Raw genomic sequence first — 13,513 nt, 5'->3', positions numbered from 1 at the left:
CAATCCACGATGGACTGAATGACTAACCCTTTATCCGTAATAATCTTGTGATCCTTTATGCGAGACGGTTTCTGTGTGTTGGTTGTGAATGTGAACAGGTTTTTTTTGCAATAAATCTTGCCTGTCGATAATTTGGAACAATTCATGTTGGATTTCGACCTTTTTTTGAAAGGAAATGTTCCTATAGTAAAATTACTGGGAAATCACTGAGAGAGGTGAGGAGACTTTTTTTTGTGCAGTGAGCTGTTACGACCTGGAATGTACTGACTGAAAGGGTGATGGAAGCAGATTCAATAGTAACTTTCAAAAGGGAATTGGATATATAGTTAAAAAAGAAAAATTTGCAGGTCTATGGGGAAAGAGCAGGGGAAGTGGGACTAATTGGACAGCTCTTTCAAAGAGCCGGCACAGGCAGGATGGGCTGAATGGCCTCCTTCTGTGCTGTATGTTTCTATGACTGAGGCGATGTGAGGAAGGGTTATTGCTGTTTTCGAATAAATGTGGTGGAGATCATTTTCCTTCCATTTTTTGACCTGATTCAATTATCTTGTGTGTTTTTACAGGAAGGCGAGCTTGTTGCATGACTTTGTGGAGTCTGAGTTCTTTGTTATTGATGGTGACTCTTTAATGATGACGTACCTTCACGATGTAACTGTCGACATTGGCCAGAACCTGCACTTTTTTTATCTGGTGGAATGTTTTTTGTTCGACTTGGCTCAAAAAAAGGCAAAGTATGTCATTACATTCTTCAAGGTAAGAATTAAACTTAATGTACCATCGCTTTAACAGTTATATTTAAGGGTGGGGCTAACTCTGGTCAACGTGTGAAGAAAATGCACAGCTTTGGGCACAGCACCTCAGGAAGGATATATTGGCCTTGGAGGGGGTGCAGCGCAGATTCACCAGAATGATACCGGGGCTAAAAGAGTTAAATTATGAGGACAGGTTGCTCAGACTTGGCTTCTATTCCCTTGAGTAGAGAGGATTGATAAATGATCTGGTCGAGAAGTTTAAAGTGTCAAAAAGATTTGTTCGGGTAGATACAGAGAAACTATTTCCTCTGGAGGAGGAATCAAGAAGGAAGGGTCACAATCTTAAAATTAGAGCTAGGCCATTTAGAAGCGAAATCAGGAAGCACTTTTTCACACAAAGGGTAGTAGAAATCTGGATCTCTCTCCCCCAAAAGACTGTGGATGGTGGGGGACAATTGGAGCTGTCAAGACTGAGATCGATAGATTTTTGTTGGGTAAGGGTATCGAGGGACATGGAGCAAAGGCGGGTAAATGGAGTTGACCTGCAGATCAGCCAGGATCTAATTGAAGGGTGGAGCAGACTCGATGGGCTGAATGGCCTACTCCTGTTCCTAATGTTCCTATGAAGCTCTATTTTCCTCCCTCCAATAACCTGCCTTCCTGATTACCCGTCAGAAATTTCACACGACAAAAGTCTTGCGTGAGATGTCAAAATAACAGTGTGGTTCTTTTGTCCTTTGTCGCACGCTTATCCTCATGCCTTTCCATCCAGATTAACCGTGTCGTGTGCGTAAGATCTGAGGATTCTCCATTATCAGCCAATTACCTTTATCTACTGGAAGACGGCAGTCCCATGCGTTATGGCTCATAATGGAAGTTCCACGGTTGAACTGCGGTGGAACTGAATCTTTAATTAAGCATGATCTGTCTGTGTTTTCTTTTTAGGACGCTGAATGTATATGGAACCAAAGTTGCTATTATCTCTCGATACGGACCGCACTGATTCTTCACCTCCAGCACAACACAAAGATTCCAGTGCACACAGAGTTCGACAACTGCTTTGATCCAAGATGGCAGACCTTCTTACGTGAGAACCACCCGTACTTTATGGTGATTTCAGACAAAGCTTTTCCAGGGAATAGAAGAAATCATCTTTTCAGTGGGTTGTTCCACATCTTGATGCTTCACACACTGGGGAGCAGAATAAACGTTGTCCTTTCCTCTGGAATGGCCCGGGATATTCTCCGAGTATATGGGTATCACATGTGCAGCAAGCCACCTATTATTTCAACGTTTAAGGAGGTAAAGACATTTGTTCTGAAATACTTACCTTTCTTTCTGTCTGTGCATTGAAGGACTGATCGATCTATCTATTTATGTACTTATCTATCTGATGATCTTTACGACTGTTAATCTATCTATTTTTCTATTTGTCTATATATTGATCTATCTATTATCCATCTGTCTATCTGTTGAACTATCCATCTATTTATCCATTATCTGCCTATCGATCAATAATCTAACTATCTTTTAAAATTCTCATCCTTGCTTTCAAATCCTTCCATGGCCTCGCCCCTCTCTATCTCTGTAACCTCCTCCAGCCCAATATCCCTCCGAGATCTCTGCATCCCTTCAATTCTGGCCTCTTGTGTAGCCCTGATTTTCATCGTTCCACCATTGGTGACCATGCGTTCAGCTGCCTAAGCTCTGGAATTCCCTCCCTAAACCTCTCCACCTCTCTCTCCTCCTTTTAAGACGCTCCTTAAAACCTACCTCTTTGTCCAAGCTTTTGGTCACCTGTCCTAATATCTCCTTGGGACATTTTACTATGTTAAAGGTGCTATGTAAATGTAAGTTGTTGTTTTACATATTATCTATCTGTCTGTCTGTCTGTCTGTCTAGTGCAGTAAAACTATTCTCTTACAATTTCTAGTGTAAAAATCAATAGTGCTCGCTAAATTTTGGATGCTTGAAAAATATCCACTTCAAATCCAAAGGATCAGAAGAGACAGATAGCACTAGAGCTAGTAGTAGTACAGTATTACGTGGGATCAGACTAAGAGAGAGTACAAGGAAGTCGAAGACTGGTTTGCAGTGTGTGTGTGTAAACACACGGAGCGTGGTAAACAAGGTTGGTGAGCTGCAGGCGCAAATAGTCATGGGAATATGATGTCGTAGCGATAACAGAGACCTGGCTCAAAAAAGGGCAGGATTGGGTACTAAATATTCCTGGATACAAGGTGTTCAGGAAAGATAGGGAAGGAAAGATGGGAGGTGGCAGGATTGATTAAGGAGAATATTGTAGTACTGGAGAGAGAGGATGTCCTGGAGGGGTCAAGGACAGAATCTATTTGGTTAGAATTAAGAAATAAAAGAGGTGCCATTACACTACTGGGAGTATTCTATAGGCCACCAACTAGTGAGAAGGATATAGAGGAGCAAATTTGCAGGGAAATTAGAGAGAGGTGCAAAAGCCATAGAGTGGTGATAACTGGGGATTTCAACTATCCTGCTATAGACTGGGATAACAATAATAATAAAAAGGGGCAAAGAGGCTATAACCAATTTTTACCCCAGAGTGTTATTGATGGTGTGAGTTGAGGGACAACTCAGTAGCAGTGTTTTTGTTAGGCACAGGATTCTAAAGGTCACGGAACCAAGACGGGTAGATGGAGTCTACCGCCCTCCCTCAGCTGATGAATCAGTCCTCCTCCATGTTGAGCACCACTTGGAGGAAGCACTGAGGGTAGCAAGGGCACAGAATGTACTCTGGGTGAGGGACTTCAATGTCCATCACCAAGAGTGGCTCGGTAGCATCACTACTGACCGAGCTGGCCGAGTTCTGAAGGACATAGCTGTCAGACTGGGCCTGCGGCAGGTGGTGAGAGAACCAACACGAGGGAAAAACTTACTTGACCTTGTCCTCACCAATCTACCTGTCGCAGACGCATCTGTCCATGACAGTATTGGTAGGAGTGACCACCGCACAGTCCTCGTGGAGATGAAGTCCCGTCTTTGCACTGAGGACACCATCCAACGTGTTGTGTGGCACTACCACCGTGCTAAATGGGATAGATTCAGAACAGATCTAGCAGCTCAAAACTGGGTATCGATGAGGTGCTGTGGGCCATCAGCAGGAGCAGAATTGTATTCCAGCACAATCTGTAACCTCATGGCCCGGCATATTCCTCACTCTACCATTACCAACAAGCCAGGGGATCAACCCTGGTTCAATGATAAGTGTAGAAGAGCATGCCAGGAGCAGCACCAGGCGTACCTAAAAATGAGGTGCCAACCCGGTGAAGCTACAACAAAGGATACATGCTAAACACGGAAGCAACATGCTATAGACAGGGCTAAGCGATTCCACAACCAACGGATCAGATCAAAGCTCTGCAGTCCTGCCACATCCAGTCATGAATGGTGGTGGACAATTAAACAACTAACGGGAGGAGGAGGCACTGTAAACATCCCCATCATCAATGATGGCAGAGTCCAACACGTGAGTGCAAAAGACAAGGATGAAGCGTTTGCAACCATCTTCAGCCAGAAGTGCCGAGTGGATGATCCATCTCGGCCTCCTCCCGATATCCCCACCAACACAGAAGCCAGTTTTCAGCCAATTTGATTCACGCCACGTGATATCAAGAAACGGCTGGCTGCACTGGATACAGCAAAGGCTATGGGCCCCGACAACATCCCAGCTGTAGTGCTGAAGACTTGTGCTCCAGAACTAGCCACACCTCTAGCCAAGCTGTTCCAGTACAGCTACAACACTGGCATCTACCCGACAATGTGGAAAATTGCTCAGGTATGTCCTGTCCACAAAAAGCAGGACAAATCCAATCAGGCCAATTACCGCCCCATCAGTCTATTCTCAATCATCAGCAAAGTGATGGAAGGTGCCGTCGACAGTGCTATCAAGTGGCACTTACTCACCAATAACTTGCTCACCGATGCTCAGTTTGGGTTCCACCAGGACCACTCGGCTCCAGACCTCATTACAGCCTTGGTCCAAACATGGACAAAAGAGCTGAATTCCAGAGGTGAGGTGAGAGTGACTGCCCTTGACATCAAGGCAGCATTTGACCGAGTGTGGCACGAAGGAGCCCTAGTAAAATTGAAGTCAATGGGAATCAGGGGGAAAACTCTCCAGTGGCTGGAGTCATACCTAGCACAAAGGAAGATGGTAGTGGTTGTTGGATGCCAATCATCTCAGCTCCAGGACGTTGCTGCAGGAGGTCCTCAGGGCAGTGTCCTAGGCCCAACCATCTTCAGCTGCTTCATCAATGACCTTCCCTCCATCATAAGGTCAGAAATGGGGATGTTCGCTGATGATTACACAGTGTTCAGTTCCAATCGCAACCCCTCAGATAACGAAGCAGTCCGTGCCCGCATGCAGCAAGACCTGGACAACGTCCAGGCTTGGGCTGATAAGTGGTAAGTAATATTCGTGTCAGACAAGTGCCAGGCAATGACCATCTCCAACAAGAGAGAGTCTAACCACCTCCCCATGACATTCGACAGCATTACCATCGCCGAATCCCCCACCATCAACATCCTGGGGGTCACCATTGACCAGAAACGTAACTGGACCAGCCATATAAATACTTTGGCTACAAAAGTAGGTCAGAGGCTGGGTATTCTGCGGTGAGTGACTCACCTCCTGACTCCCCAAAGCCTTTCCACCATCTACAACGCACAAGTCAGGAGTGTGATGGAATACTCTCCACTTGCCTGGATGAGTGCAGCTCCAACAACACTCAAGAAGCTCGACACCATCCATGACAAAGCAGCCCACTTGATTGGCATCCCATCCACCACCCTCAACATGCACTCCCTTCACCACCGGCGCACTGTGGCTGCAGTGTGTACCATCCACAGGATGCACTGCAGCAACTCGCCAAGGCTTCTTCGACAGCACCTCCCAAACCCGCGACCTCTACCACCTAGAAGGACAAGAGCAGCAGGCACATGGGAACAACATCACCTGCACGTTCCCCTCCAAGTCACACACCATCCCGACTTGGAAATATATCGCCGTTCCTTCATTGTCGCTGGGTCAAAATCCTGGAACTCCCTACCTAACAGCACTGTGGGAGAACCTTCACCACACGGACTGCAGCGGTTCAAGAAGGCGGCTCACCACCACCTTCTCAAGGGCAATTAGAGATGGGCAATAAATGCTGTCCTCGCCAGCGATGCCCACATCCCATGAACGAATAAAAAATGAAGTTAAGATACAGATCAGCCATGTTCAAATTGAATGGCGGAACAGGCTCGAGGGGCTGAATGGCCTCCTCCTGTTTGTATGTTCCAGTGTTACTATCACTTTGCTGCATATATATGTGTGTGTGTTTATATATATATATATGCTCAAAATGAAGCTGTTCTTGATCTTGTAATCTGTAATACTGTTCTGAATTTTCTGCTTTTCTCCCTCCCATGCAGCTTGAGGCAGATTTAGAGTCTGACCAGAAACAGCTGGTCACGTTGTACAATGGAATGTTTTTTGCGGAGGATGAAAAAGAACTGATGGAGAAAACACAGACTGAGGTAGGATCACATTCCAGATTTATTTTTTAAACAGAGTCTAAAAAAAAATCGTTTACGTAGAATCTACAGCACAGAAACAGGCCATTCGGCCCAACTGGTCTGTGCCGGCGTTTATGCTCCACATGAGCCAACTCTCACCTTACTTCATCTAACCCTATCTGTTTCTCTGTATCCCTCTCTGTATTGGCTGTAAAGCGCTTTCTGATGTCCTGAGGTCGTGAAAGGCACTGTATATAAATGCAAGTATTTCTTTCTGTATCTTTTTCTGTCTACCGATCTATATTTACCGATCTATCTCCCTCGCCATTTTTCGATCTATCTATCTATTTCTCTCTTGCTTTTAATTCATTCTCTTGATTTGGGCATCACCGGCAAGGCCGGCATTTATTCTCCATCACTCGTTGCCCTGAGAAGGTGGTGATGGAGGGCCTTCTTCTTGAACCACTGGCATTTTGCTACAACTGAGTGGCTTGCTGGGCCACTTCAGAGGGCAGTTAAGAGTCGAGCATGGCGGTGTGGGATTGGAGTCACGTATAGGCCCAGACCAGTTAAGGACGGCAGGTTTCCTTCCCTAAAGTGTATTGGTGAACCAGTTGGTGTTTTTACAACAATCCGACAGCTTCAGGGTCACTTTTACTGATTTTTTTATTTCCAGATTGTTTTTAAACTGAATTTCAATTCTCAAACTACCACGGTGGGATTTAAACTCACATCCTCATCCTCTAATATAACTACTACACTGCCGTGTTACGCTCTCTCAATCTACATAAAAACCTTGTGTCTAATACGTCCATCAGTCTTTGTATAAAACACTCACAAATCATAACTGAACAATCCTAAAACAAATTGTACAGAAAGAGGAAGAAAGCCAGTCCTTTCCGGCTGTTTTTTTCTCACCTTGAGATGACCTCACCTCTCCCCCAGCAGCTGCCAAACTTTCAACAACAAGACCAGCTGACCTGAGATGTGCCTGTTAGGGCCATTTTCCTCAGAGGGATAACGTGACCGGTGGTCTTAAAGGGACAGGCCAAAGTGCCAGCTGAATATCACAACTGTGCTTCAGACCTCAGTGTAAGTTTGGGGCAGGGGTGCGTCAGTAAGCATCACCCCACCCTTCCCCCAAGTTTCCCCGCTGTCTGTACCCCTATTCTGTTCAATTTGGGGCATGATAACAGAGGAAAATCTAGTCTTTCATCTCCAACCATAGAACCCAGCCCATATCCCATGCTCTGGTCCGCATCACTTGCTCGGCTTTCTTTCCCAGCTCCGGCCCGTATCGTCTCCTCTGTCCCTCATCGTCTCTTCCATCCCTCATCCTCTGCTGCGACCCTCATCCTTTGCACTGTCCCTCATCCTCTGCTCCGTCTCTCATCCCCTGCTCTGTCTCTCATCCTCTGCTCTGACTCTCATCCCCTGCTCCGTCTCTCATCCCCTGCTCCGTCTCTCATCCCCTGCTCCGTCTCTCATCCCCTGCTCCGTCTCTCATCCTCTGCTCCGTCCCTCATCCCCTGCTCCGTCTCTCATCCCCTGCTCCGTCTCTCATCCTCTGCTCCGTCTCTCATCCTCTGCTCCGTCTCTCATCCCCTGCTCCGTCTCTCATCCTCTGCTCCGTCTCTCATCCCCTGCTCCGTCTCTCATCCCCTGCTCCGTCTCTCATCCCCTGCTCCGTCTCTCATCCCCTGCTCCGTCTCTCATCCCCTGCTCCGTCTCTCATCCCCTGCTCCGTCCCTCATCCCCTGCTCCGTCTCTCATCCCCTGCTCCGTCTCTCATCCTCTGCTCCGTCTCTCATCCCCTGCTCCGTCTCTCATCCCCTGCTCCGTCTCTCATCCCCTGCTCCGTCTCTCATCCTCTGCTCCGTCTCTCATCCTCTGCTCCGTCTCTCATCCCCTGCTCCGTCCCTCATCCTCTGCTCCGTCTCTCATCCTCTGCTCCGTCCCTCATCCTCTGCTCCGACCCACGTCCTCTGCTCTGTCCCTCGTCCTCTGCTCCGACCCTCATCCTCTGCTCTGTCCATCATTCCTTGCTCTGTCCCTCATCCTATCCTCCGTCCCTCATCCTCTCCTCCGTCCCTCATCCTCTCCTCCGTCCCTCATCCTCTGCTCCGTCTCTCATCCTCTGCTCCATCCCTCATCCTCTGCTCCGTCTCTCATCCCCTGCTCCATCCCTCATCCTCTCCTCCGTCCCTCATCCTCTGCTCCGACCCACACCCTCTGCTCCGTTCATCATCCTCTGCTCCGACCCACGTCCTCTGCTCCGACCCTCATCCTCTGCTCTGTCCATCATTCCTTGCTCTGTCCCTCATCCTCTCCTCCGTCCCTCATCCTCTCCTCCGTCCCTCATCCTCTCCCCCATCCCTCATCCTCTGCTCCTTCTATTCCGCCATTGGAGGCTGACCTTTCAGTCACTGCACTCATGCTCTTTGGAGCTCTCTCCCGTAACTTGCTACCTTTCTCCCTTACTTTAAAAACCTCTCAAAAACCTATCTTTTTTATTGTAAGTTTGGTCTGTCCCCTCTGTTATTTTCTCCTTCCTCTTAAACTTGGCATCTTCTGCTCCTCCTTGCAAAGCACAGTGAGATGTCCTACAATGCGAGTGGCACTCTAGGGGGATTTAAAAGCAACGGGAAAGGGAATGAGGGGTTGCAGTTGTGAACAGAGGCTTACGAAGTTGGGGCTTTTTTCCACAAAATCATAGAATGGTTACAGCACAGAAGGAGGCCATTCAGCCCATCAAGCCTGTGCCGGCTCTTTGTAAGAGCAACCCTCTTAGTCCCAATCCCTCGCTCTTTCCCAGTAGCCCTGCAAATTTTTTCCCTTCAAATATTCATCCAATTCCTTTATAGAATCATATGGAATTGGATAAATATTTGAAGGGAAAAAAATTTTTCACTAGAGCTGAGAAAGTTAAGAGGTGCCCCGATCGAGGATGTCAAAGGTACGAAGGGTTATGATAATGTGAAAGATTCTTTCCACTAGGCGGTGAAATAATTACACAAGAGTACAAATTTAAAGGTGATGGCCAAAAGAATTAAAGGGAAGGTTAGAAAAGACGACCTGGAACGTCCTCAGGGGACACAATCCTCGCAGTTAGACCAGGATCTAACCCACCGGTGAACTCTTCCGCTGACCTCACCTTTCAGGTTTAGGAGATACAAAGGCCTTTGATGGTTTGGGGGCCACATATACAACACTGAAGAGACTAGACCTCACCAACGGAAGCTCGCCGGCCTGGGAGGGGTGTCAGGTTTCTCTCCTGTGTCAGAGGAGTTACCGGTCAATCCTTTGAAAAAAATATTGGCCTCCTTTCCTCCCCCCCCCCCGCCCCCCTCAACTTTGGCCGTAAGACCATCCCAGAAACTTTGTTGTACCCGCAGCTGGTACCCGTCATATCCGGGTCGTTACAAAGTTGGCGGCTGTGCCAGCGGACTCCTGCTGAATGGACTAGGACTTGAGGACCAAACATCTTTAAAGGGGGGTGTCAAGAATGTGGAATTCTCTGCCCAAGACTAAATTCTTTTGAAAGGGAACTAAAGAACGAGAGGAACTTGCATTTATATAGCACCTCTCACGACCTCAGGACATCCCAAAGCGCCAATTAAGTACTTTTGAAGTGTATTCACTGTTGTAATGTAGGAAACGCAGCAGCCAATTTGCGCACAGCAAGATCCCACAAAACAGCAATGTGATAATGACCAGATAATCTGTTTTTAGGTGTTGGTTGAGGGATAAATATCGGCCAGGAAACCGGGGAGAACCCTCCTGCTCGTCTTCAAAATAACGCCATTGGATCTTTTACGTCCACCTGAGAGGGCAGACAGGGCCTCGGTTTAACATCTGATCTGAAAGACGGCACTTCCGACAATGCAGCGCTCCCCTCAGTACTGCACTGGGAGTGGCAGACTAGATTATGTGCTCAAGTAAGAACATAAGAACATAAGAAATAGGAGCAGGAGTAGGCCATACGGCCCCTCGAACCTGCTCCACCATTCAATTAGATCATGGCTGTTCTTCGATTTCAACTCCACTTTCCTGCCTGATCGCCATATCCCTTGATTCTCCTAGAGTCCAAAAATCTATCGCTCTCAGCCTTGAACGTACTCAATGACTGAGAATCCACAGCCCTCTGGGGTAGAGAATTCCAAAGATTCACAACCCTCTGAGTGAAGAAATTCCTCCTCATCTCAGTCTTAAATGGCTGACCCCTCATCCTGAGCCTATGCCCTCTAGTTCTAGACTCTCCAGTCAGGGGAAACAACCTCTCAACATCTACCCTGTCAAGCCCCCTCAGAATCTTATGTTTCAATGAGATCACCTCTCATTCTTCTAAACTCCAGAGAGTATGGGTCCATTCCACTCAATCTTTCCTCATAGGACAACCCTCTCATCCCAGGAATTAATCTAGTGAACCTTTGCTGCACCGCCTCTAAGGAAAGCATATCCTTCCTTAGATAAGGAGACCAAAACTGTACGCAGTACTCCAGGAGAGGTCTCACCAAAGCCCTGTACAACTGTAGTAAGACTTCCTTACTCTTGTACTCCAACCCCCTTGCAATAAAGGCGAACATGCCATTTGCCTTCCTAATTGCTTGCTGTACATGCATGCTAACTTTTTGTGTTCCTTGTACGAGGACACACAAATCTCTCTGAGCACCAACATTTAACAGTTTCTCACCATTTTAAAAATATTCTGTTTTTCTATTCTTCCTACCAAAGTGAATAACCTCACATTTCCCCAACCTGCCACCTTCTTGCCCACTCACTTAACCTGTCTATATCCCTTTGCAGACTCTTTGGCCCCGATTTTCAAAGGAAATTGTGGGTTCGTTGGGGACGGGTGGGGAAGCCGGCTCCAACCCGCCGATTTCCGGGTTTCCCACAGACGCGTCTGTGCGTGCGCGCGCGCGTGCCTCACGAAGGCAGAAGTCCTCACTGAGGTACCATAAGGAGATATCCTTAACCCTGGCAACCGGGCAGGCAACACGGCCTTCGGACTCCCGCCCCGCGGCTCTGGAGTGGGAGCTTGAACCCACGACCTTCGTAACTCAGAGGCGAGAGTGCTACCCACTGAGTCACAGCTGACACCTAAATGGATTATTGCCCGAAAAAAAAGAGGAGTGTTAATGGTTATTGGAAGAAGCAGGAAAGTGCGATTCGACAAGTCATGTGGAGAAAAGCAGGCTTAATGGGGCAAATGGTTCGTTTCTCTGCTGCAACATTGGCTGCTGTATTAATCAACCAGTAGGGCCCAAATCTCTTGCACATACATCAGTCAATGATGGATTGATTACAATGCTGTACTGTTTCAGATTTGCCAGAGCTACTCTAAGCTGAAGCATTTGTGGCCCAAGGGATCAGACATCAGGAGGATTGTTTGTGTTGTGTCCTGTTCAGTGGCTCTTAAGATTTACAAGATGGAAACAGTAAAAACTACACAAGAGAGAAGAGGAATGACAGAAAACAAAGAGGTGATTCTCCCTTCACTAAAATTAGTTCTTTTTCATTTCTGAGCACTTCACATTAGACATACAAAAACCTGTCCCCAGGGGTCAGTATTAGGACCACTGGTCTTTTTGATATATGTTAATGACCTGGACTTGGGTATAGAGGGTATAATTTCAAAGTTTGCAAATGACACAAAACTCAGAAATGCAGTAAACAATGAGGAGGATAGTAGCGAACTTCAGGAGGACATAAACAGACTGGTGGAATGGGTGGACACATGGCATAACATGAAATTTAACACAGAGAAGCGCAAAGTGATACATTTTGGTAGGAAGAATGAGGAGAGGCAATATAAACTAAATGGTACAATTTTAAAGGGGGTGCAGGAACAGAGAGGCCTGGGGGGTGCACATACACAAATCTTTGAAGGTGGCGGGACAAGTTGAGAAAGCTGTTAAAAAAGCATATGGGATCCTGGGCTTTATAAATAGTGGCATAGAGTACAAAAGCAAGGAAGTTATGCTAAACCATTATAAAACACTAGTTAGAGAGCAAGAGCAGGAGGCGATAAGGCAGCGGCAGCAGAAAGCCTGAGGGGAGCAAGAGGGGAGCAAGAGGGGAGCGAAAACGGAGCGCAAGGGGAGCGAGAGTGAGAATGAGAGGGGAGCGAGAGGGGGAGGCGATAAAGCCAGAGAGCAGAGCGAGAGCGGAGCGGAGCGAGAGGGGAGCAAGAATGGGAGGCGATAATGCACGAGAGGGGAGCGAGAGCGGAGCAAGAACGGGAGGCGATAATGCGCGAGAGTAGAGCGAGAGGGGAGCGAGAGCCGAGCAAAAGGGGAGCGAGAGGGGAGGGAGAGGGGAGTGAGAGGGGAGTGAGAGGGGAGGGAGAGGGGAGGGAGAGGGGAGTGAGAGGGGAGGGAGAGGGGAGTGAGAGGGGAGGGAGAGGGGAGTGAGAGGGGAGGGAGAGGGGAGGGAGAGGGGAGTGAGAGGGGAGTGAGAGGGGAGGGGGAGGGAGAGGGGAGTGAGAGGGGAGTGAGAGGGGAGGGAGAGGGGAGTGAGAGGGGAGGGAGACATTGTTGGAGTCAACTCACCACAGGCAGAAATTGAAAGAGTGATATCACAGCACAGCAGGTAGGTGATTGGTTGGTGAGTATTACTGTTTCTTTTCTCTCTAAGTTTTTTTCATTCGTTCACGGGATGTGGGCTTCGCTGGCGAGGCCGGCATTTATTACCCATCCCTAATTGCCCTTGAGAAGGTGGTGGTGAGCCGCCTTCTTGAACCGCTGCAGTCCGTGTGGTGAAGGTTCTCCCACAGTGCTGTTAGGAAGGGAGTTCCAGGATTTTGACCCAGCGACGATGAAGGAACGGCGATATATTTCCAAGTCGGGATGGTGTGTGACTTGGAGGGGAACGTGCAGGTGGTGTTGTTCCCATGTACCTGCTGCTCTTGTCCTTCGAGGTGGTAGAGGTCGCGGGTTTGGGAGGTGCTGTCGAAGAAGCCTTGGCGGGTTGCTGCAGTGCATCCTGCGGATGGTGCACACTGCAGCCACAGTGCGCCGGTGGTGAAGGGAGTGAATGTTTAGGGTGGTGGATGGGGTGCCAATCAAGCGGGCTGCTTTGTCCTGGATGGTCATAGAGTCATAGAGTTATACAGCACGGATAGAGGCCCTTCGGCCCATCGTGTCTGTGCCGGCCATCAGCTGGTGTCGAGCTTCTATTAGGGCAGGGTTCTAACTAAGAGCTTAAATCAATAACTTTAACTA

General features: G+C 48.0%; 1 protein-coding gene across 3 annotated transcripts in view; it reads left to right on the top strand.

Moving 5' to 3' along the window:
- The window catches only part of LOC137320726 (probable ATP-dependent RNA helicase DDX60), a 270,394-nt gene that overhangs the window by 56,888 nt on the left and 199,993 nt on the right, over positions 1-13,513 (top strand). For all 3 annotated transcript variants that reach the window (XM_067982445.1, XM_067982446.1, XM_067982447.1), the window contains exons 3-6: positions 564-753; positions 1,698-2,054; positions 6,204-6,308; positions 11,615-11,773. In XM_067982445.1, the coding sequence (XP_067838546.1) occupies positions 564-753; positions 1,698-2,054; positions 6,204-6,308; positions 11,615-11,773 (811 nt within the window). The remainder of the gene's footprint in view (positions 1-563; positions 754-1,697; positions 2,055-6,203; positions 6,309-11,614; positions 11,774-13,513) is intronic.

The sequence above is a fragment of the Heptranchias perlo genome, chromosome 4, assembly GCF_035084215.1.
Source record: "Heptranchias perlo isolate sHepPer1 chromosome 4, sHepPer1.hap1, whole genome shotgun sequence".
NCBI classification, from domain to species: Eukaryota; Metazoa; Chordata; class Chondrichthyes; order Hexanchiformes; family Hexanchidae; genus Heptranchias; species Heptranchias perlo.
This window is presented reverse-complemented; position numbering and strand designations above follow the sequence as displayed.